The sequence below is a fragment of the Moschus berezovskii genome, chromosome 23 (assembly GCF_049115385.1).
Source record: "Moschus berezovskii isolate FMDL1 chromosome 23, NW_MosBer_1.0, whole genome shotgun sequence".
Classification (NCBI taxonomy): Eukaryota; Metazoa; Chordata; class Mammalia; order Artiodactyla; family Moschidae; genus Moschus; species Moschus berezovskii.
In genome coordinates, this window is record NC_142482.1 from 24730932 (window position 1) to 24756730 (window position 25799).

Sequence of the window (25799 nt, forward strand, 5' to 3'; positions counted from 1 at the left end):
TGGCCAGGAGAATAATATGATTATTTGGGCATGAAATGATAAGTGCTATGAGCTTCATTTTTGACCTAAATGAGTAAATTTATTCTTTGCCACCTTAGATTGATGAAGATGAACCCCTGTTCCTCAGCTTAATCAATGACCTGTTTCCAGGATTACAACTAGATAGTAATAGTTACGTGGAACTGCAAGCTGCAGTCGCCAACCAGGTTCAGCTGGAAGGTTTGATTAACCATCCACCCTGGAATCTCAAACTCGTGCAGGTAAAATATTTTTCATCTATTATCTGTGTGATGATCAACGAGTGTTGTTAGAGGTTGTCATTTGTAGAGAAGAACTTGTAATATTAATCTTGCTTGATGTTAAGGTTGAGACTAAATAAAGCACATCATCGCAAGAAGAGTCCTCAGCGGCGGGGTGTTGGTCCTAGGGACTTTAGCATGGTTTTACCCTGCTTCACACTAACCAAGCACTTACTGAAGTTACTTACACCCCATGAGGTTAGGTGTTAACCAGAATCTCGAGAATAAGCTAGGAGGAGATAGTAGGTTATGAAAATGCAGGGAGGGACTTCCCTGGTGGTCCAGTAGTTGAGACTGTGTTTCCACTGCAGAGGCCTTGGGTTCCGTTCTTGGTTGGGGAACTGGAATCTCATGAGCCGTGCAGCATGACCAAAAAAAAAAAAAAAACACGGGGAAATAGAATGCCATAGCTGGGGGTCTTCGTGGGGCATGGAGCCTGAGGAATATGGGGGTGCTACTTTGCTTCTGCTTTGTGTGTGGGCGTGTTCACACCTAAACTAAATCCTTTGCCTGTGTTTCTTGGTGTATTTCTGTCAATTACATTTTATCCTTGTGACAACCTATCAGTGATTTTATCAAGCAGATCCCTGAAACTGTTGCAGAGTTGCTGAATTAAATCCCTATGAGCTTGACGCATTGGGAGTATTTTCCAGTGCCTTGGAAAATGAAGGCATTGAAATTGTGGAAAGTGTCAAAAACCACATTTGAAAAGTAATGATTCTTAACTTACTCTTGTAAGCAGTGCAAGTGTATGAGACAGACTCAGATCTTACAAAGAAAATATATGGGGAGAAATTAAAGTATTTTTCATCATCTATGTAATAGAAATCATTCCATTTTTAAAAAATTCTGGGAAAACCTCACTTTTAAATGTGATGTGCATACAGGTGAATTAAGAACTTCAGATGTACAAGCTGGATTTAGAAAAGGTAGAAGAACCAGAGGTCAAATTGCCAACATCCACTAGATGATAGAAAAAGCAAGGGAATTAAAAAAAAAAATCTATTGCTTCATTGACCACGCTAACACTTTTGACTGAATCACAACAAACTGTGGAAAATTCTTAAAGAGATGGGAATACCAGATCACCTTATCTTCCTCCCGAAAAATCTGTATTCAAGTCAAGAAGCAAGAGTTAGAATTGGATATGGAACAATGGCCTGGTTCAAAATTGGGAAAGGAGTACATCAAAGCTGTATACTGTCCCCCTGCTTATTTAACTTCTATGAAAAATGCCAGGCTGGATGAAGTACAAGCTGTAATCAAGATTGCCAGGAGAAATATCAACAGCCTCAGATACGCAGATGACACCTGTCTAATGGTAGAAAGTGAAGAGGAATTAAAGAGCCTCTTAATGAGGGTGCAAGTGGAGAGTGAAAAAGCTGGCTTAAAACTCAACATTCAGAAAGCTAAGATCATCGCATCTGGTCCCATCACTTCATGGCAAATAGATGGGGAAAACGTGGCAATGGTGACAGATTTTATTTTCTTGGGCTCCAAAATCACTGTGGACAGTGACTTGCAGTCATGAAATCAAAATATGCTTGTTCCTTGGAAGAAAAGCAATATTAAAAAGCAGAGACATCACTTTGCTGAAAAAGGTCTGTATAGTCAAAGCCATGGTTTTGCCAGTAGTCATACAGGATGTGAGAGTTGGACCATAAAGAAGACTGAGCACTGAATAATTGATGCTTTTGAACTATGGTACTAGAGAAGGCTCTTGAGGGTCTCTTGGATAGCAAGGAGATCAAACCAGTCAATCCTAAAGGAAATCAACCCTGAATATTCATTGAAAGGACTGATGCTGAAGCTCCAATGCTTTGGCCACCTGATGCAAGAGCTGACTCATTTTAAAAGACCCTGATGCTGAGAAAGATTGAGGGCAGGAGGAGAAGGGGGTGACAGAGGATGAGATGGTTGGATGGCATCACTGACTCAGTGGACATGAGTTTGAGCAAGCTCAGGGAGATAGTGAAAGACAGAGAAGCCTGGTGTGCTGCAGTTCATGAGGGTGCAAAGAGTCGGACATTACTGAGCCACTGAACAACAATGCATACAGTATACTGAGCACTGCAATCTTAGTTCTCTCAGTTGGTGGGCGACTAGAATATTGTGCTGTTACTTAATGTCAAACACATTACTGTTGAATATAATATGGCCAGTACCTCTGTTGCTTTTAAACTATGGATTGCAGAGCTAATACATTTCTATCTAAAACTTAGGAGAGTAACAAATTTTACCTCTAATCAGCTGTGAGACCTTTGACTTTTTATTTTCATTAAGAAAACTGTACAGAGGATTTTGTAACAGACACTGTCCATGTCCTTTGTATGTCTCCTTGAATCTCTCTTACCTCATCCTTGCATTTCTTCCCCGACTTCTAAACTGTGATTCCAATCCCAAATACACCACTCTCTGCAGGAGGGTCATTGCCACTTTTTCTCGAAGGCACAAAGTGAAGACAGTGCATGGGAGTTTTTTCTCCCCTACCCGCAAATAACCCTTCCTTAGTTAAGGACATATGGGTGATGTGGGGAGTTCCCTGGTGGTCTAGTGGTTAAGACTGCACTCCCAAAGCAGGGGGCCTGGGTTTGATCCCTGGTTAGGAAACTTGATCTTGCATGCTGCAACTAAGAGGTGGCACAGCCAAATAAATTAAAAACAACAACAACAAGAAAACACTCAATAAAGACTTATGGGTGATGCAGTCGAAAAGTCAAGTTCTCCTGCTTCCAGCTGAAACAGAGAGGTATAAAGGTGCCCCGAGGGCCAGTCTTAAGTCTCCCCTCTCTACAGGATTTTTTCTTCAGTCACCCATTCTTGACCTGTCCCCGTTCCTGTCCTTCCCTTACTCCATTAAAAGTTTCCCTGGTGACCACTCGCTTGCACGGGAAACTCACCTCCAGCTGTGCCTCTGGGGAACCAGAAGGCTGATGTTTAACGGGTCTTGGCAGAGACGCTTTGTATCGCTGCTTTCCACCACTAGGGGGCGATATCACCACATGCGATACAGAGAAAGCTTGTTTGTGACAAAACCACCTCTATGTTAGCAAACTGAAATGACAAGGAGTTTGTCACGTCAAGTAGTTTGAGACGCAAAAACTAGATCCTGAATTGATCACTTCCAAACTGAGCGACAGAACGGAACGGAACGGAAAATGTAATTAAAGTCCCACATTGTCATTACTTTCTCACTTTTAACATATTGCGTGTTTGCTACTCACCTTCCATAAAACAAACAGTTCTGGGGAAGTCATATTCCATTTTTAAGTAGTGAACCAGTTACTATCTAAAGCTTTTAAGATCCCGTTTAAAGCTTTTAAAATTTCTTCACATGACTTCTGTGAACGTGAGCAGGAGACTCCTAAGTTATATTTTTCGATTGATCATCTCATTGTGTAGTTGTACGAGACGTCTCTGGTCCGTCATGGTTTGATGACTCTTGGGCCCAGCGGGTCTGGGAAGACGATGGTCATAACAATCCTGATGAAGGCGCTGACAGAGTGTGGAAGGCCTCACAGGGAGATGAGAATGAATCCCAAAGCTATTACGGCTCCTCAGATGTTTGGCCGACTGGACACGGCGACCAATGACTGGACAGATGGGATTTTTTCTACTCTGTGGAGAAAAACATTAAAAGCTAAAAAAGGTACACGCAAACTCTTTTCTGATGATCATTCTTTTTTCCTGCCAGTTTATCCGCAACTCAGTGTTTGTTTTAATTTTCCATTTTGATCATCCACGGGCGAAAAGTGATTTTCTGTTCTCATTATTGGCAGGTGAAAACATTTTCCTCGTTTTAGACGGCCCTGTGGATGCCATTTGGATTGAGAACTTAAATTCCGTGTTGGATGACAATAAAACCCTCACACTGGCCAACGGAGATCGCATCCCTATGGCCCCAAACTGCAAGCTTTTGTTTGAAGTCCACAATATTGAGAACGCCTCTCCAGCCACGGTTTCTAGGATGGGCATGGTGTATATCAGCAGCTCTGCTCTCAGCTGGAGACCAATACTGCAGGTGGGGACTGGAGACCTACAGAAGCGCATTTAGTGTCTTTCCTTGTCTCGCTTTCTGCATGTCTTGCTCTCTTATAAACAGAGATTCCGTTTCTTTGCTGTAGGCATGGTTGAAGAAGCGTACTACCCAGGAAAATTCTGTATTCCTAACTCTGTATGATAAAATATTTGAGGATGCATATACATTTATGAAACTGAACCTTAATCCAAAAATGCAGCTCTTAGAGTGCAACTATATTATGCAAGTAAGATATTTCTTTTGTACACTCATTACTTAAGATTTGAAATCCCCCCACCTCCCATGCACACTCTCAGTTGCAGTTTAGAGGTATCTGAAATGGAAGATTCCCAGAGTCCATCAAAATCTTTCTGTGATGTGGCGGTGAAGGGTCTGAGAATTTGGATTTCTATTAAAGATCTTATTGATTCACTTACTGCCATCTCTTCATGAGCTTCACCTCCCAGGGCGGTATTGTCAGGGGAAGAGGAATGAGCTGTCTTTCCCACCATCAAGCTTAGTCTAACCTTCCCAGAAGGAGTGTCCAAAAATGAGAGCAGACAAGATAAATAGAGCTGGTAGTTCTACAGAAAGCACAACAAGGAGCTGGTGGCAAGCAGGAAAATTTGGGTGGCAGTCTCGGCTTTGCAAATTTAGTATATGTATTAGATAGGGAAAACCTTGAAACAGTTCTCCAAGTAGTTTGTAACCTTATGTTTTTCCCCCTCTACTCAGTTTTCCTTTTAAGTCTTTGGAAGAAACAGAATCATGAATTTTTCTCTTCTTTTTTTCTGTTTCTTTTATATTTGTTTTTTAAAAGATTTATTTAATTGGAGGATAATTACAATTTGATGATTTTTTTTTCATACATCAATATGAATTGGCCATAGGTATACATGTGTCCCCTTCATCCTGAGCCTCCCTCCCATCTCCCTCCCTACCCTATCCCTTAGATTTTTCAAAGGCTCTCCTGATTCTAGTCCGTAGGTGATCACTCATTATCCATTCTAGTGCTCTGATTCTCTGTCAGTGCGAGGAATATCAGTCAGGGAGGCTGGGTGACTTAGAAATAATTCATGAAGCTCACAAATCATTGAAGTAACTTTAGTTTGAAAGACAAAGGATGTCTTACTATAGACACTTTTTTTTTTTTCCCTGATGCCATGTGGGAGTTGACACACTTCTTCTTGGAGGGGCAAATAGTCAGTGTTCTAGGCTTTGCACAGCTTTCCGTCCCAACCCCTCAGCTCTTCTGTTGCAATATGGAAACAGCCAGACACAGTGGACGAGAGTGACTGTGTTTCAGAAACATTTGCTAAGCAAGTGGCTGGCCCGTGGGCCACAGTGTGCTCAGCCTTGCAACATGTTAAATAAATCTTTGATCTATAAAATTTGGAATAACCAAACTTTAGAACCAGAAACTACCTAAGGAAACATCTAGTCTAGGCTTTTTGCTTTTCAGATCAGGAAACTGAGACTCGGAGATGTTAGTGGCGTGAGTTGGGGGAAGAAACCACACCTCCACACCCCCAGTTTGGTGTCTTTTCTGTGCAGTCATGCAGCCTGCCTAAAGCAGAATGACTTTTCTTCTAAATGCCACTGGCTGTAGGACACTGGTCAAACCATAACTGGAGATACATTTGTTTTCTTCTCTCGTTCTCGCCTTCTTTTAAAGTTATTATTATATTTAAATGTTTATTTTAAAATCTAAATATAACACTTAATTTTATTGTATTTTAAATATTTTCAGTCTCTCAATCTTCTGGAAGGTTTAATCCCCTCCAAAGAAGAAGGTGGCATTTCGTGTGTCGAACATCTTCATAAATTATTTGTGTTTGCTCTAATGTGGAGTTTAGGAGCCCTTCTGGAATTGGAAAGCAGAGACAAACTTGAAGCTTTTATGCGAAGTCACGAAAGCAAGTTAGACTTACCAGAAATACCTAAAGGCTTGACTCAAACCATGTATGAGTTCTATGTTACTGATTATGGTAAGCACAGTGACTTACATCTGAAACAAAATAACATTTGTTTTTAATGGAAAAAAGATAAACTTCATAAAATCTTCTATGGGGAGATATTAAACCAATTGTGAATAACATAATTGCTAATACTATTTTTAAATTGTATCTATGGAAACAAGACTAGGATTTTGCATATGAGTTGGAAATGGTTATAAAGGCCCTTGACTTACGCTATTGCAATTATCTAAATACTTTGGCCACCTCATGCGACGAGTTGACTCACTGGAAAAGACTCTGATGCTGGGAAGGATTGGGGACAGGAGGAGAAGGGGACGACAGAGAATGAGATGGCTGGATGGCATCACCGACTTGATGGACTTGAGTTTGAGTGAACTCCGGGAGTTGGTGATGGACAGGGAGGCCTGGTGTGCTGTGATTCATGGGGTCGCAAAGAGTCAGACACGACTGAGCGACTGAACTGAACTGAAGTCTAACATAAATAAGTTAGCAGTACCTCTTTTTCTGTTGCTTGAAGAGGAAGGGTAGAAGTATGGAGAACACAGATTCTTCATGATGCGAAGTGTGGTAATGCAGTCGTAGAACTTCTCTGTCGGAAACATCAGAATAAGCAAAGAATGCAGCAAGCAGATAGGGACCCTACTTATGTGTAGCAGACTTGGCAAAGTCCCATGCCTCAGCCCCCTAACCCGCCATATGTGGCAGGGCCCAGCTTACCTCTCCCTAAAAGAAGCTAATTATGAAATGAATTCTTAAATCTAGATGTTAATTCCCTTACAATCTAGAGCCAATCCAAAGATGGTTCTTTGGAAAGAGCAGTAAAATTGGTCAATCTCTTACCAGAGATATTAGGGGAAAAAAGAGAAGATGTAGATTACCATGAGCCAGGTTGAGAGAGGGAACATTACTACAGACCCTAAAGATGTTAAAAAATAAGAAGTGATTATTAAAAACTATGTTAATGAAAGTACATTTGACAGTGTAGATGCTGGGCATTTATTCTAGGGGTGGAAGATTGGATTAATGTTTAAAAACCAGTCAGTGTAATTCACCATATTGATGCAGAAAGTACATTTGACAAAATTTAACATTCTCTATGGTAGAAGGATGATATCAGTTTTTCTATGATAAAACTATATGACAAAACTCGCAGGATACTAGAATTGGAAACTTTATCATTCTGATAAAGACTATCTTCAAAAAAAACTAAATTGTACTGAATGGTGTGCTGCCATCCATGGAGTCACACAGAATCAGACCCGACTTAGTTAACTGAACAAATACTTGATAGTGAGACTGAATAGTTCCCAGGTTCAGAAACAAGAATACCCTTTCTCACCAGTTCTGTTCAGCGTCGTACCAGATGGTTTAGCCAGTGCAAAAAGACAGTAAATAAATGCAAACAATCGCACAAATGAAATATCTACAAACTGGAGAAAAGCAAGTAAATTTCTCTTTATCTGCAGATATTATAACCTCCCCCCAAAATGTTGTGAGAACTAGTATGTGAGTTTAGCAAGGTCGCAGAATGAAAGAACAGTATGTAATAGTAATTTGTATTTCTATATGCTCACAACAAGTTGGAAATTGAAATTTTAATATAGAATTCAAAATAGCATCAAAAAATGAAATATATAGGGATAAATTTAATGAAATATATATACAATTTGTATACCGAAAACTATAAAACTGCTGAGAGAAAGTAAAGAAGCCCTGAATAAATGGAAAGATAAATCCGGTTTACAAGTCAGAAAATACAGTATTGTTAACTGATCTACAGACTTAGTGCAATCACAGTGAAAAATCTCAATAGGCTTTTTTTTGGTTGAAATTTATAAATGAATTATAAAATTTTATGTAAATGCAAAGAATAACCAAATCAATCTTTAAAAAACAAAGGTGGAACACTATGACATGATTTCACTAGAGTTAACGTCTCTTTCAAAGTCACCATGAAAATAAAATGACCCATTTTGGCCACAGAATGGAAACAAATATTTGAGAAACATATATCTCATAAAAGAATTTTATCCAGAATAAATAAAGAACTCTTGCAATGCAAAAATAGCAAGTAGACAGCCAATCTAAATTTTTTAAATGGGCAATAACTTCAAATAGATGCTGTACCAAAGAAGATTTATGAATGGTGAAAAAAAAAAAAGAGATATTCAACATGATTGGTCATCAGGGAAATGCAAATTAGCAATGGGATATCATTTCACAGTCACTAGAATGACTAAATTCTGATTAATTTAATGCCTAAAATGGAAATATCAATAACCTCAGATATGCAGATGACACCACCCTTATGGCAGAAAGTGAAGAAGAACTAAAGAGCCTCTTGATGAAAGTGAAAGAGGAGAGTGAAAAAGTTGGCTTAAAGTTCAGCATTCAGAAAACTAAGATCATGGCATCCGGTCCCATCACTTCATGGCAAATAGATGCAGAAACAGTGGAAACAGTGGCTGACTATTTTTTTGGGCTTCAGAATCACTGCAGATGGTGACTGCAGCCATGCAATTAAAAGATGCTTACTCCTTGAAAGGAAAGTTATGACCAACCTAGACAGTATATTAAAAAGCAGAGACATTACTTTGCCAACAAAGGTCCATCTAGTCAAGACTATGGTTTTTCCAGTAGTCTCATGGATGTGAGAGTTGGACTATGAAGAAAGCTGAGCACCAAAGAACTGATGCTTTTGAACTGTGGTGTTGAAGAACATTCTTGGGAGTCCCTTGGACTTCAAGGAGATCCAACCAGTCCATCCTAAAGGAGATCAATCCTGAGTGTTCATTGGAGGGACTGATGTTGAAGCTGAAACTCCAATACTTTGGCCACTTGATGTGAAGAGCTGACTCATTGGAAAAGACCCTGATGCTGGGAAAGATTGAAGGCAGGAGGAGAAGGGGATTTCAGAGGGTGAGATGGTTGGATGGCATCACTGACTCAATGGACATGAGTTTGAGTAAACTCCGGGAGTTGGTGATGGACAGGGAGGCCTGGCGAGCTGCGGTCCATGGGGTTGCAAAGAGTCGGATATGACTGAGCAACTGAACTGAACTGAAAATGGAAAGGTTAATAATGCCAAATACTGGCAAGAATGTGGAACAAGTGCAGCTCTCACATCCAGTAGTGTGTCCACTTTGCTAACTACGCAGTGATACACAAGATACAACCACTACGGAAAACCCCAGCCACTAATGTTTAATCCTTAAAACTTAAACATACACATGCCATAGGGCTCCATAATTTGCAAGGAAAGCTGAAATCAAGGCTGTTCCTCCAATGATGAATATTTGCTTTGCTGCTATCAAATGTGTACTCTTCTCCCTTTCCATGAATTCTATGTACACAGTTACTTTTGGGGTAAATTTCTGAATCGTGGTTCTTTTGGAAGATCTTTAAAATGGCAGTTAAATTCAAGAATGCAATCAACAGTGAGGGTCATTCCATTGAAATGACCATAATACAAACATCTCTGGCCAAGTTTGCATGACTAACAGCGATGCTGACACCATAGATTGAACGGTGCATTCCAGAGATGCTAAAATGTAAGTAAAATAGTTTTCTTAGAATTGATGAAATGTACTTATAATACTTATTATAACAATAATGTTGCTGTTGTGTTAGTTGCTCGGTCATGTACAACTCTGCTCCTCTGTCCATGGAATCCTCCAGGCAAGAATACTAGAGTGGGTAGCCATTCTTCTCCAGGGCATCTTCCCAACCCAGGGATGGAACCGGGTCTCCTGCATTGCAGGAGATTCTTTACAGTCTGAGCTACTAGGGAAGCTATTGGTAGTGACTATAAGTCAGGAATCTGGGCTTTCTATTACCCTAGGTTTATTTTTTTCCATTTCTCATGGCACATATCCTAAGTCTGGTAATCTATTATTCCTGTTTTGGTCTTTCCCATCCTTTTAGTTAATGTGGCTTTCTTACTAGATACTAAACATATCATTGGTTGTAATTCCATTTTAGGTCAGAGCTCTCTAGATAAATAATAATTTAAAGGTGATTTTTTAAAGAGGCAAAACAAATTTAAATTATTAGATGCCACGTACATTAGGTAAGCAGATAGGTTAACATGTTTTATGAAGATGTTTTAAATGTTTATTTCTGTGGATTGTTTATAGCACTTATATTTTTGTATTCTGAGATAACTTTTGAAGAATGCAGTTTTATTAAGATCAGTTTTAATTATTGTATAGGTGATTGGGAGCATTGGAATAAGAAACTTCAGCCATATTATTATCCAACTGACAGTGTTCCAGAATATTCATCAATTTTGGTTCCAAATGTTGACAATGTTAGAACAAATTTTTTGATAGACACCATTGCAAAACAGCATAAAGTAAGTTTGATAGTTTTGTCAACTAAAAAAGATGCACAATCTGAAAGTTGAGAGTTATGTTTTATTTGGTGGACTTTCTTCAGACTTCAGGTCCAGGACTCAGCATCTCAGATACGGTTCTGATGAGGCAGTTTGTGGGGGAAGTCAGGATATATAGAAATTTTTGTAACCAAGGACCAGGTAGTCAAACATCAAAGAGTTACCATTAATGAAAACAAACAAACAAAAAATCCAGGTATCTCAAGTTAAGGAATTTAGCACTTTCCACGTATGGAAAGATACGAGTCTGTACTCACTAACATCATCTCTTTGATATGTGGGGCCGGTAGCCTGTGTTTTCTCAATTTCTTAGATCATTGCAAACCATGTAAGAAACACAACTCTTTTTACAACCATAAGTGGAAAAAGTAAAGTACAAAGGGCTGGAGGTGGTGTCATTTCAAAGAAACCTGTTTGGTAAATGAACTCCGGATCCCAAAATACGCTCGAACTCTGATGATTTTCAGCTTGCTAAGGAAAGTGGATGTCTGCCTACAAAGTCCCTCCCCTGGTCACAGGACCACTCACCCACGTTTTCTTCCAGTACATTTTCTTCCAGCATGCATTTTACATTTACGTCTTTAATTCAATTAGGATTTATTTTGATGTAGGTTTAATTCTTAAAAGTAACTAAAACCTACTGTTGGTTTATAGAATGAAAGAATGACTACTAGAACCATAATATGTTTAAAACTAAACATTTTTTAACACCTTTTAACAAGATTAACCTACCATTGCAGGCTGTTTTACTCACAGGGGAGCAGGGAACTGCAAAAACTGTAATGATTAAGGCCTATTTGAAAAAATATGACCCAGAAGTACAGTTATCTAAAAGTCTAAACTTTTCATCTGCCACAGAACCAATGATGTTTCAGGTAAAATCTATCATTTGCAGTAGTCATTAACTTATTAAATATATTAGGTAGTTGATACATGTGTATGCAAAGAAAACATTGATATATATAGTCGTCCCTCAGTATCCATGGAGGATTAGTCCCAATACTCCTGGGAGTACTCAGTTGCATACAATGGGTAGTGTTTGCATAGAACCTGTGCATATCCTCCCATATACTCTAAAATAATCCCTAGATTATTTATAATACCTAATACATGATAATTCTTTTTAAATGGTTGTAAATGCTATGTGAATAGTTTCCCATGTGAGACAAATTCAAGTTTTGCTTTTTGAAACTTGCTGGAAATTTTTTTTCCCCCCTGAATACTTTTGATGGAAGTTGGTTGAATCCAAGGACTTGGAAGCCATGAATGTGAAGGGCTGACTGTAGACATATCTTAAAAGAATCGGTATTGCAGTTGGCATTCAGCTATTTAACCTTCCTAAGGCTGACGTTGAAGCCAGATTCAAATAGCATGTTTTGGGCTAATATTGAAGCTGAAGCTGAACATTGGAGTGTCGTTTGATGTAAATTAATGATAAACAGTCTAACAACTTATTTTTTAAAGTTCACAGTATTTATTTGAATGATAATATCACCCATCAAATAGATAAGTCAGTGGTATTCTACTCTGAAAAGTATGCTCGTCATTTTTAGAAATGGACTGAAATGTAATGCATAAAGCAGACTGTGTCCTTTTCTCTAGAGAACAATTGAAAGCTACGTGGACAAGCGGATGGGAAGCACCTATGGGCCCCCTGGAGGCAGAAAGATGACTGTGTTCATCGACGACATTAACATGCCCGTGATCAATGAGTGGGGAGATCAGGTGTGCCTAGAATAGCTCATGTTGGTGATACTGAACCAGGATTCTTGGTTATATATATGGGCTATCCTGGTGGCTCAGATGGTAAAGAATCTGCCTGCAATGCAGGAGACCCAGGTTCCATCCCTGGGTCAGGAACATCCCCTGGAGAAGGGAATGGCAACCTGCTCCAGTATTCTTGTCTGGAGAATTCCATGGACAGAGGAACCTAGGGGGCTACAGTCCATGGAGTTGCAAAGAGTCGGATACGACTGACACTTTGACTTTCACTTGGTTATACATAAAGAGATCAATGACCATCACTTGATTAACTCTAGTAATAATTCTCAGTCTTTTCTGACCTCTTGGTGACAGGTGACATTCTCCCTTCTTGAAATCCCTGTATGCTTCTCCCCATGTTCCCTTCTGTCTCTCTGGCTGCTTGATTTCCGTGTACTTTCTGGCTTCTCTCTTCCTTTCCCTAGGGTTTTATCTTTGTTCTCTTATTTCTCACTCTACGTACTGTTTTCCAGAAGTATGTGATGTTTCAGTTCAGTTCAGTCACTCAGTCGTGTCCAACTCTTTGTGACCCCATGAATCACAGCACTTCAGGCCTCCTAGGTCCATCACCAACACCCAGAGTTCACTCAAACTCATGTCCATAGAGTCGGTGATGCCATCCAGCCATCTCATTCTCTGTCGTCCCCTTCTCCTCCCGCCCCCAATCCTTCCCAGCATCAGAGTCTTTTCCAGTGAGTCAACTCGTCGCATGAGGTGGCCAAAGTATTGCAGTTTCAGCTTTAGCATCAGTCCTTCCAATGAACACCCAGGATTGATCTCCTTTGATGGACTGGTTGGATCTCCTTGAAGTCCAAGGGACTCTCAAGAGTCTTCTCCAACACCACAGTTCAAAAGCATCAATTCTTCGGCGATCAGCGTCTTTTAATTTCATGGCTGCAATCAGCATCCGCAGTGATTTTGGAGCCCCAAAAATAAAGTCTGACACTGTTTCCACTGTTTTCCCATCTATTTCCCATGAAGTGATGGGACCAGATGCCATGATCTTCGTTTTCTGAATGGTGAGCTTCAAGCCAGCTTTTTCACTCTCCTCTTTCACTTTGATCAAGAGGCTTTTGAGTTCCTCTTCACTTTCTGCCATAAGGGTGGTGTCATCTGCATATCTGAGGTTATTGATATTTCTCCCGGCAATCTTGATTCCAGCTTGTGCTTCTTCCAGCCCAGCGTTCCTCATGATGTACTCTGCATATAAGTTAAATAAGCAGGGTGACAATATACAGGCTTGACGTACTCCTTTTCCTATTTGGAACCAGTCTGTTGTTCCATGTACAGTTCTGACTGTTGCTTCCTGACCTGCATACAGGTTTCTCAAGAGGCAGGTCAGGTGGTCTGGGATTCCCATCTCTTTCAGAATGTTCCACAGTTTATTGTGATCCACACAGTCAAAGGCTTTGGCATAGTCAATGAAGCAGAAATAGATGTTTTTCTGGAACTCTCTTGGTTTCTCCATGATCCAGCGGATGTTGGCAATTTGATCTCTGGTGCCTCTGCCTTTTCTAAAACCTGCTTGAACATCTGGGAGTTCACGGTTCACATATTGCTGAAACCTGGCTTGGAAAATTTTGAGCATGACTTTACTAGCGTGTGAGATGAGTGCAATTGTGTGGTAGTTTGAGCATTCTTTGGCATTGCAAAAAAGAGATAGCTCTTTTATACACCACTGACCTCCTTGTGATTGTCTATCAACTCAAGACTCACTTCCCTTAGAGGATCTCACAGATACTACTACCTGGGTTCAACATGTTCCTGGTGGGATCCCCAACACCTCTTCCCACTGCTGTCCACTGCCTTTTCAATAACAACCACCGGAGCCCACCAGGACTGGTCACATCCCTTCCACCAACATCAGGTTTACCTTTGATGTCACCAGGAGGTCAGGACTCCTAGGTCCGTCCATGCTCAGCCTGAGACTAATTCCCGTCAGTTCTGCTGGCCCTTCTCTGACCCCATCCCCTACATTCCCTCCTCCTAAAAACCCTCTGTGTGCCCTCAGAGGTCATGGTTCATCCACAAAATGAAAAGTGAAAGTGTTAGTCGATCAGCTGTATCAAACTCTTTGTGACCCTATGGACTATAGCTTCCAGGCTCCTCTGTCCATGGGATTTCCCAGGCAAGAATACTGGAGTGAGTTGCCATTTCTTCCTCCAGGGGATCTTCCTGATCCAGGGATGGAACACAGATCTCCTGCATTGCAAAATTCCCTGAAAATTCAGCTTCTCTTCTGGGCTTTTCCTCACCATCTTGATCCAATGGGAAACCCAGGATGCTGCTTTCCCTGCATACTTCTCATCAGATGTGAGGGAGAGGTCCTTGGTTCCCTTGATGCTGCATTGCCCCTCAACACCCCCCCCCCCAATCTTTCCTTGCCGAAGATTTCAGTCCCTGGATCACTGATACTCTCTCTCCAGGGCTGCCCCAGGCTCCAGGGTCATTTTCATGGTGTGTACAATATGTCATAGCGCAGAGACTCGCACATCAGAGGGACTTGCATGTAGTTTAATGCTCTGTTGTCACTGTCTTGAAATTCCTAGTAATGATTATTGAACGGAGACACTGTGCTTTCATTTTGACCTGGGCCCCACAAATTACGAAGCCAGTCCCGATTCTCAGTGATGCCAATCTTTATCTCCATACATGATCTTGGCCTCTTAGTTCCTTGACCTGGACTCCCCTATAATCATGGCTTCCACTCTGTCTGAATTACTGGTTGATACAGTCATACCCTACATCTTGTCATTGTCGATAACTGTCATCCCTTCATTATCTCAATTTCAAGCCTTTTATTCTCTGACCACTATATCCACACTCATCACTATATCCAGCTCATTCTCTCTACTACAGATGGCCGTCATCAGAAAAAATCTACAAACTGTAAATGGTGGAGAGGGTGTGGAGAAAAGGGAACATTCTTACACTTTTGGTGGGCCTGTAAAGTGGTAGAGCCGTTATGGAGAATGGTATGGGGGGATCCGTTAAAAACTAAAAATGGAACTACCACATGGTCCAGGGATCCCACTGCTGGGCACCAACCACTGTTGATGGAGCCATCAAACATCAGCCCGATGGAGCCATCGACCACTGTTCCTACCATCATCACACTCCTTCATTTCTTCTCATTTCCTCACTTTCTTCCTTCCCGCAGCACAGTTCCATAATCTGTCATTATAATCATGGGAGCACATACCCTCTGCTCATCTGTGAAAGCCTTAACCATGTCAAATTCTTGTTAAACCTCTTTGCTCACCACCTACCTGCACCTGTGCAAGTTATGCCTAGCTGGAGAAAAGCACACAATACTGGTTTCACTTTAAAATCATGATGATGGACCTCTGCTAAGCTCTGGTACTGCCCAGCAATTCCACTGCATGTTTCACGTTATGTATCTTTATCCTGTCTATTCCTGTCTTGGCATTTACTTTCAGGTTCCTTTCACACTGTCTTTTTCTCAGACCTTGGACACCTTTGTTTCCTTGCCCTCAGCTGACCATAGAAGTCCCGCAGTCTTCTTCCTGTTCCACTGAGAACACGTTGATTTTTGTTTCCTTTTGTTTTCTTTACTATCCATTCGCTGCAGTCAATTTCTGTGTTTCTGTGGTTACCCTTGACAGTACATCCTGCATACATAATCTGAAATAAAGAAAATCTAGCTCTTCTTTCCCATTTTGTATATCCAGTGACCTTTGAACACTTTAATTTCCTTTATCTTTCTTCTGACTTATCCTTTTATTGTTGACTTGTATTTTAAGTCTATATCTCTATTTTTATTACCATAAATCATATTGTTCACCATTAAATTGTGTAATGCCAGTTTTATTTTTATAGGAGTATAGTTGATTTACAAGGCTGTGTTAGTTCAGGTGTTCAGCAAAGTGAATTGGTTATAATATACATAAACCCACTCTTTTTTAGGTTCTTGTCCCACATAGGTCATTACAGAGTATTGTGTAGGGTTCCCTGTGCTATACAGTAAGTCCTTGTTATCTATTATATATATGTCAGTGTGTATATGTCAATCCCAGTCTCCCAATTTATCCCTCCCCTCCCCACATTTCCCTTCTGGTAACCATAAGTTTGTTTTCTACATCTATGACTCTGTTTCTGTTTTGTAAGTAAGTTGATATATATATATATTTTTAGATTCCACCTATAAATGATATCATCACATTTGTCTTTTTCTGTCTGGCTTACTTAGTATGACAATCTCTAGGTCCATCCATGTTGCTGCAGATGGCATTATTTTGTTCCTTTTTGTGGCTGAGTAATATCCCATTGTATATATGTTCCACATCTTTATCCCTTCCTCTGTCAATGGACATGTAGGTCACGTCCATGTCCAGGCTATTGTAAATAGTGCTGCAGTGAACACTGGGGTACATGTATCTTTTTGAATTAAGGTTTTCTCCAGATAGATGCCCAGGAGTGGGATTGTTGGATCATGTGGTAGTTCTATTTTTGGTTTTTAAGGAACTTCCATATTGTTCTTCAGAGTGGCTATACCTCTTTACATTCCCACCAGCAGTGTAAGAACGTTCCCTTTTCTCCACACCCTCTCCACCATTTATTGTTTATAGATTTTTTGATGATGGCCATTCTGACCTGTGTAAGATGATACCTCATTGTAGTTTTGATTTGCATTTCCCTAATAATTGGTGATGTTGAGCATCTTATCATTTGTTTTTTGGCTATCTGTATCTCTATTTTTAAAGCACGCTCCAACAAGACATTATTTTTACTGTTTCTTTTTTAAGATTTTAAAAAATGCTTATTATTCATTTATTTTTGTCTGTGTTGGGTCTTCATTGCTGCAAGAGCTTTTCTCTAGCTGTGATGAGCAGGGGCTACTTTCTAGTTACGGTACGTGGGCTTCTCATCACAATGGCTTCTCTTGTTGCGGAGCACAGGCTCTAGGGCATTCAGGGGCCCATAGTTGCACCATGTGGGCTCAGGAGTTGCAGCTCCTGGTTCTAGAACACAGGCTCAGTGATTGTGGTGCACAGGCTTAGTTTTTCCACAGCGCGTGTCATCTTCCTGGACCAGGGATCAAACCCGTGTCTCCTGCATTGGCAGATTCTTTACTGCTGAGCCACCAGGGAAGCCCTACTGATTTTTATATTCACTCTTTGCCTTACTAATTTCTTTACCACTTGTTTCACTCTTTATTCGTTCTTACTTCTGGGCCTCCTGTCTGATATTACGTTTCTTCTACTTTTAGAACTTCCTTAGGAGAAAATCTTTTAATGACAAACTTCTGTTTTGTTTTTAGAGGGTGTTTTTTTTTTTTGGTCTACAAAAGTCTTTATTTTCAAGACTGGCAGTTATTTTCTTTCATCATTTTAAATATATGATTTCTGTCTTCTGTTTTCCTTGTTGCTGTTGAGATGTCAACTACCACTTAATCATTGTACCTCTGAAGTAAATCTGCCTTTTTTCTCTTGCCACCTTACTTTCCTATATTTTTTTTCCTTTTTTGAATTATGTCCCTTGGTGTAGATTTATTTGTATTTATTTGCTTGGAATTTATTGGAACTCACCAATCTGTGGATTTGTCTCTTTTGTCACTTCTAGAAATTTTTTATTTTTCTCTACAAATATTGCCTCTGCCTCACTTAACTTTCCCCTCTTATCACACTCCCAATGTGTATTAGATTTTCTTCTTTGCCCTCTGTGTTTCTGTACTTCTTTTCTGTACATCTTAACCTTTTCTCTGTCCAATACGTAGAGTCTAGATAATTTCTCCTCTTCTATCATCCATCTTACTAATTTTCTTCTCTGCTTTGTCCCCTCTGCTGTCAGATTCATCCACTGAGTTTTAATTTCAATTGCTGTTTGGTTCTTTTTTCTTTCAAATATGTTATCACTTTTTACAGTTTTTATTCCTTGCATCTATTTTCAAATCATTGCCTATTTCTTTCAACATGTTGAGCATAGCTGCTTTAAAGTCTGTGTCTGTTAATATCGTCATCTGAAGTCTATAGAATCTGTTTCTGTTCTCTTTTGTTTCAATAGTTCTTATTCGTGTTCAAAGTGTCTTGTTTTCTGCATCTTTGACTGCTTCCGAAGTCATTGCCCTTGAAAAATTACCTGTGGCTGTTTCTTAAAGCTTCAGATGAATGTGCCCTTAACTGGATAGGTTTTGAGTTTCCTTCTGTCAGATTCTGAAACGCTTATTCAGCCAGGATCACCGCAAAGAAAGGTTACTATTCGAAAGTCTCTGGCCCATTCAGGCTATGCATACTCATGGTGCAAGTCTGTACTCCTGTTGCTCTGAGGCCACAACCTCCCAGGGAGACTTTGTTTTTCTTTTTCTTTCCCTTTTCCTCTCCCATTCAGCAGGGACCCTGGTCAGATAAACCTTTCAGCAGTTCCTATAAGGTGAGGAGAGAGGGAAATGTATTTAGTTATCTAAAAGATGAAGAACTCCTGAATTCAGATTTTTTAAAAATCCAATTAGGAATGCCTAGTTGGATGTCCAACTTAACATGTCCAAAATGAAATTCCCGTTACTCCCCAAACCTGCTCCTACAATAGTCTTCTCCATCTCAAGAAATAGCAACTCCACATTCAGCCTGACTTCAAACTATACGGAAGTCTTGACCACTACTCGTCACTCCATTGCTAAAGCCTGGTGCAAGCTGCCATCTCTCTTCTTGATTATTACACACATCTCCTCATTCTCTCCCCATTTCCCTTGCACCTCGCAAGCTATCTGCATATCAGTAACCAATTAAAACACGTGTCAGATTGTGACACACTCCTCTGCTCAAAATTCTCCCATGAGACGCGTAGCATATAAACGCCAAAATCCTCCCTGTGATCCAAAGACCCTACACTGATCTCATCTTCCCATGAATCTCCTCCAGCCACATTTACTGATTCTTATACACACGGAATGTAACATTTACTCAGAGCCTCTTCATCTGCTGTTTCCTCTGCCTGGAATGCCTTTCACCTAGATATCTGAATCGTTAGCTTTCTTATTTCCTTCAAGTTTTTGGTTATATGTCTTGTGAGATGAAGCCTTTCCTGCTTCCATATTCAGTTTCATCCATGAGCACTGCCTGTTTCCTTTCTCTGCTCATTTTCTCTAAAGGACATATATATATATATATATATATATATATATATTTATACATACATACAGGTGTGCACATGTATGTTTTGTCTCCACCACAGGAAGGTATGCTTCATGAAGGTGGAGATTTTTGTCCATGTTTCAACAGGGCCAGACACAGAGTAGCCATTCATTAAATGTTGAATGAAAGAGTGTTGTATTTGAAGGGATTGTATGTCATCTGTTCAGAGATGCCCAGTAGGAATTTGGATGTATAAGTGTGGAGTTTGGAAGAGAATCTGAAGCTAGAGTTACAGAGTTGAGATTCTTTAGGATATACAGTTGAGATAGAAAAGAAATAGAGAAGAGCCAAAGATAGGGACCTGTATAAATATTACAGTTGAGGGATGAGTGGAGAAGAATGTCTTGCAAAGTGATCCAGGGTCTCAAGATGAGCCTGGAAAGAACCAAACCTCTAGAACCAAGAGAGGAAAAAAATTCAATACAGAGGGAATGTTAGCAGTGGCATAGATTGTAGAGAAGAAAGCTGGGGATATAAAATCCAATACCAAAACAGTTAGGAGTAAAAGTATCCCATAATCTGATTTAAGGTATTTTGAAATGTTGAATGTGAAAGATATCTGTAGTAAAACTTGTAACTTTGAGAACTCTTGTAATTGTACCAAATATTCTGTAACTCCTTTATCTAAATTTATCAGTGTGGTAAAGAGTACATTGGATTTGCACCAGGCATATGGTTTAGAGTTCGTGGGTGGTACAATTTAAGTTAAATCGCCTTGAAGGCAACATTCACAAACACTTCATTGATAAGAGCTGAGCATTTTTTTCTGATCTCATCTGTACTATTTTATAGGAAATTTGGAGAAAAATGGTAGTGATGTGTTACTAAAATATTACTGTTTAAAATTCCAGATAACTAATGAGATTGTGCGACAGATGATGGAAATGGAAGGAATGTACAGCTTGGATAAGCCTGGAGATTTCACCACTATTGTTGATGTACAGCTCATAGCAGCAATGATTCATCCTGGAGGTGGTCGAAATGATATTCCGCAACGTTTAAAAAGACAATTTACTGTGTTTAATTGCACGTTACCTTCAAACGCTTCAATAGACAAAATTTTTGGTATGACAGTTCTTGGTGTTTAATTTTTTATTGCATTACATAATGGACATAAACCGTGCAAAAGCTTATTTAAGAGATAAAAAGGCTCAGTGTGAGGTAGGATTAAGTATCTGAAATGGACAACTAAATACTAAGAAGAATCATGTCTATAGCCTGTTGTAAGACTCAGGAATATTTAGAAGTAACCTTGTTTAAGGTTAGCTTTAGAGATAAGCAGACCTTTGTGTTCTGGTTTTCTTGACATGATTAATCAGAGAAATTTGAGCTAATGAATGATAGCACATTGACCATGGATTAACAATATAATACACCAAGTCAAATGTAGCACTTTGCTATGTTAGTGAAAATGATATATTTTTTGGAGTATAACCTTACATTCTTTGTTAAAGAATATGATTCTTTTAAACGTTATAATTCTTTCAAACATAATTATAATTCTTTTAAACATTTACAAACACACAAGACATGTACACACCAGAGTTTTGTTATTGTTTTTGCCAAAACAAAATCATATTATATAATTTCCTTTTCTTTTTTTTTTTTAATGTTTTTATGGAAGTGCATAAGCATGCCTAATCATACATGTATACCAATACACTTTCACACACAGCATACTCATGGAACCTGCACCTGAAAACAAGGCCCAGACCAAAAGACCCCCCCGGTTACTTCTCCCAGTTACTTTTCCACAGATGAGAACCTATACCCAGATTTTCTCTCCCTCTTTTTAATAACTGCTTTGGGAGGTCACATCAGGAATTACAAACTTCACTATGGGGACCCTCCAGTGGATATAAAGATGATTTCCATTTCAACTTGAAATTGTCTTTAATAAAGTATAATGAATATCCTTTCAGGTCAGTATTTATTAATCTAACTCATACTTTTTTAAAATTTGAAAGAGATATTTTGACACTAAATTTAGGCTCACACAAACCATTCCATAACAATTATATACATGAAGACGTATAAGAGAGACTGACCCGTGCATATGTGGTCATTAGTTTTTTGACATAGCACATACTGTAGATGAGGAAAGAAAATTTTCAGTAAATGGTGCTGGAATATTTAGTATTTCTTATGTGAAAATAATGGAAATTGGACCCCTACCTCACACCAAGCATTATAGTCAATACAGAAGTTTTGAAGATTTAAATATAGACGGCAAAGCTATAAAACATTTGGAAAAAATATTGGAAAGTATCTAAATGATCTCTGGGTAGGAAAGAACTTCTCAAATGAGACTCAGAAAGCATAGACCATAAAGGAAGAAAATGATAAATTTGACTAAAATGAAAAGTTTTTGTTCATTCTAAAAGCAACATTAAAAGAGTATTAATAAAATAAAGACAAGTCCCAAAATAGAAGAAAAAAATTTCAACATGTTGCAAAGCAAAAGACTTAGTAATCTGAATACTTTGAAAATTCACGTATGTTGTCATATGTGAAATGAATCACTAGTTCAGGGTCGATGCATGTTATAGGATGCTTGGGGCTGGCATGCGGGGATGACCCAGAGGGAGGATAAAGGGAGGAGGGAGGTGGGAGGGGGGTTCAGGAGGGGGAACTTATGTAAACCCAGGGCAAATTCATATCAATGTATGGCAAAACCAACCAATATAATATTGTAAAATAATTTGCCTCCAATAAAAAATAAATTAACTACAAAAATAAAAAAAATAAAATAAAAAAAAAAGAAAATTCCTATGAATCAATCAGATTAAAATCAAACATCCTAATGTAAATATGGACCAAAAGTCAGGCACTTTAAGAAGAGAAGACAAGATGACTAATAAACAAATGGTAAACATTAGAAATAGGAACATTTAAAACACCAAGCCATTTATAATCACTAGATTTGCAAAAATGAAAAATTCTGACCGAAATACCAGGCATTGGTGAAAATGTGAAGCAGGTGAGACTCTCCCCTGCTAGTGGGAGTGTAAATTGCCACAAGCTCTTGATAATGACTGGACATTATCACTGGTTGTAGAATGTGTGCACACCCACCGCCGTTCCACTTCCAAGTGTATGCCAGCTCATCATTTTCTTCCTTTATGGTGGTGGTTTCAGAATCTCATGTAAGAAGTCCTTTCCTACCTAGAGGTCATATAGATATTTGACTCTGTCTCCTTCCAAATGTTACATAGTTTTGTCTTCCATATTTGAGTCCTTAATCCATCCGTAGCTGATTTTGCACGTGTGCGCCAGAAGACTTACACAAGAAGGTTCATAGGATAGTGTTCATGACAGCAAAGACCAAGTAGTAACCCAAATGTGTCTCAACAGTGAAGTCAGATAAATACATTGTGGTGTGGGCATACATGTTGCGCTCTGCAGCTGTGAGTGTGAACAAACTCAGCTACATGCTTCAAAATAGATGAAGCCAAGAATTACAACATTAAGGGGGAAAAGCAAGTCACAGAGGAACCTATAACATAATTCCATTAAGCTGAATTTCAAAAATTAAAGTTAAAAGAACGGGGTTAAAGTTCAAGAAAATAAGTGGCAGAGCTGTTCTTGGGAAAAGTGAGTTGCTGATTCTCACGAAGTCAAAGCAGTGGATTATTTCTGGAGGGAGGAGGGATTGGACAAGAGACTTCTGATGTACTGGGGCATTGTGGTACTCCCCCAGTCTAGTGGTCTGTATGTGAGTGTTTGCTTACTTGTTAAACTATTTTGTACAGTCTTTGATATGGTTAATGTTGAAAATGAGATTCAGAAACACACTAGAAACAGGCTTAGAGAAATGAAATAACTGCCCAGTTATGTGGTACCGATCCTGCTCTCTGGGGCTTCCAAGTGGCATTAGTGGTAACGAACCCACCTGCCAATGGAAGAGACCCAGGTTCGATCCCTGGGTTAGGAAGATCCCCTGGAGGAGGGCATGGAAACCCACTCCAGTATTCTTGCCTGGAGAATCCCATGGACAGAGGAGCCTGGCGGGCTACAGTCCATGGGGTCGCAAAGAGCTGGACATGACTGAAGTGACTTAGCACACACACATGATCCTGTTTTCTGATTCCTGACCCCGTACATCTTATATAACACATTTGTGCCACAGGAAGCTGAAAATCTAGAATCAGAGGACTTCAGAAAGCAAAGAAGCCTTATAGGCATCTAGCAGAACCAACCGTGATTTTGGACCATTTCATGTTCCCTCAAGGCTGCCCTTCTTTGGTCTATGTGCACAAAGCCCAGTTTCTTGGGCTGCCCCACCCTTTGCAAACCTGCTGCGTGTCTCTGAGCAGATATTCACACTCGTTTTCCTCTGAAAATACCATGCTCAGTACTGAACATAAAGCTCAACACTGAGTCTCACTGGCACGAAGTAGTTTTAAATCTGTTTTTGCAGTCTAACACCAAACACACTTTGAGACTTTAGAAACAGTCTATAGACCTACAACACAGTCATTCCTGAGGGTGGTCTTGTCAGATTGTTACTGGGCTAGGTGTTTCCTAGGAACCGTTACATCACCACTAGGCCAGGGTGTTGCTGACTGCAGGTCAGGAGATGGGGGTCCTGACATTCTACTAATGTCAACAAGTAATTCATATGACCTGGAACATTTTGCTTTAGTTATCTGTATCTGCTGTCCTCATCTGTAAGACGAGGAAATAGTTCTTTTCCAGCTCTTCTACTCTTCAGAGTGAAGGCTGCTTTACGAGTTCCAGAGCCAGGTTTCCTAGGTCCAAACCTTAGATTCACCCACACACAAGCTGGGTGATCTTGGGCAAGTTACTAAACTCATATTAAAATGGGAAAAATAATACCCTCTATGTCCATCCATGTTGTTGCAAATGGCAAGTCATGTCAGACAGAGAAAGACAAATACCTATGGTCTCACTTATATGTGGACTCTGGAAAATAAAACAAATTAGCAAACAAAACAAAATAGAAACGGACTCATGGATACAGAGAAGGGATAAGAATGGAAGGATTAGTGAAGAAGGGATGCAAGAAGGGATAAGAATGGAAGGATTAGTGAAATAGGTGAAGGGGATTCAGAGGTACAAACTTTCAGTTATAAAATAAATTAGTCCTAGGGATATAATATACAGAAATTATATAGTAACTGTTTTGCAAGGTGACAGATGGTTCTTCAGCTTACTGTGGTGGTCATTTCTTTAACTGAGGTATAGTTGATTTACAGTGTTGCATTAGTTCCAGGTGTACAGCAAAGTGATTCAGTTGTACATACATATATATCCATTTTTTTCAGATTCCTTTCCCTTATAGGTTATTGCAAAATGTTGAGTATAGTTCTCTGTGCTATACGGTGGGTCCTTGTTCATTATCTATTTTATATATAATAGTAATGTGTATATGGTCATCCCAGACTCCTAATTTATCCCCCTCTTTTCCCTTTGGAAACCTTAACTTTATTTTCTCTGTGTGTGGGTCTGTTTTGTAAGTTCATCTGTATTATTTTTTTTTTAGATTCCACATATAGGAGACATCCTGTTTGTTTTAGTGTGATAATCTCTAGGTCCATCCATGTTGCTGCCAATGGCATTCCTTCATTCTTTCTGGTGGCTGAGCGATATTCCATGGTCCATATGCACCACATCTTTATCTGTCCATCTGTCGTTGGACATTTAGACTGCTTCCCCGTCCTGGCTATTGTCAATAGCGCTACAGTGAACATTGGGGGCATGCATCCTTTCAAAATGTGGTTTTCTCCAGACACATGCTCCGGAGTTGGGTAGCTGGATCATATGGTAGCTCTGTTTTTAGTTTTTTAAAGGAGCCTCCATACTGTTCTCCATAGTGGCTGTACCAGTTTACATTCCCAGCAAGTGTAGGAGGGCACCTTTTCCTCCACACCCTCTACAGCATTTACTGTTTGTGGACTTTTTCACAACGACCATTCTGACCAGTGTGATGTTTTAAATGTTGAATCACTATGTTGTATACCTGAAAATATGAGAATAGTGTGTGTTGACTATATTTCAATAAAAAAATAAGTAAAATGGGAATAATAATAATACTTACCTCAGATTCTTTCTCGTAGGATGTTGGGAAAATTAAAAGGGTTAATACATATAAAATACTTATCAGTGCCTATGAAGCTTTGCTGGTCCCACCGCTGACTCCCAGTCTGAGCTGATTCTTTGAGAGAAATTCTTCAC

General features: G+C 39.5%; 1 protein-coding gene across 2 annotated transcripts in view; it reads left to right on the forward strand.

Annotated features, from left to right (window-relative positions):
• The window catches only part of DNAH8 (dynein axonemal heavy chain 8), a 324005-nt gene that overhangs the window by 145083 nt on the left and 153123 nt on the right, over window positions 1-25799 (forward strand). For both annotated transcript variants that reach the window (XM_088831445.1, XM_055406188.2), the window contains 9 exons: window positions 99-260; window positions 3702-3948; window positions 4079-4320; window positions 4424-4564; window positions 6068-6305; window positions 10508-10650; window positions 11430-11564; window positions 12292-12414; window positions 20453-20666. In XM_088831445.1, coding sequence (XP_088687571.1) covers window positions 99-260; window positions 3702-3948; window positions 4079-4320; window positions 4424-4564; window positions 6068-6305; window positions 10508-10650; window positions 11430-11564; window positions 12292-12414; window positions 20453-20666 — 1645 coding nt within the window. The remainder of the gene's footprint in view (window positions 1-98; window positions 261-3701; window positions 3949-4078; window positions 4321-4423; window positions 4565-6067; window positions 6306-10507; window positions 10651-11429; window positions 11565-12291; window positions 12415-20452; window positions 20667-25799) is intronic.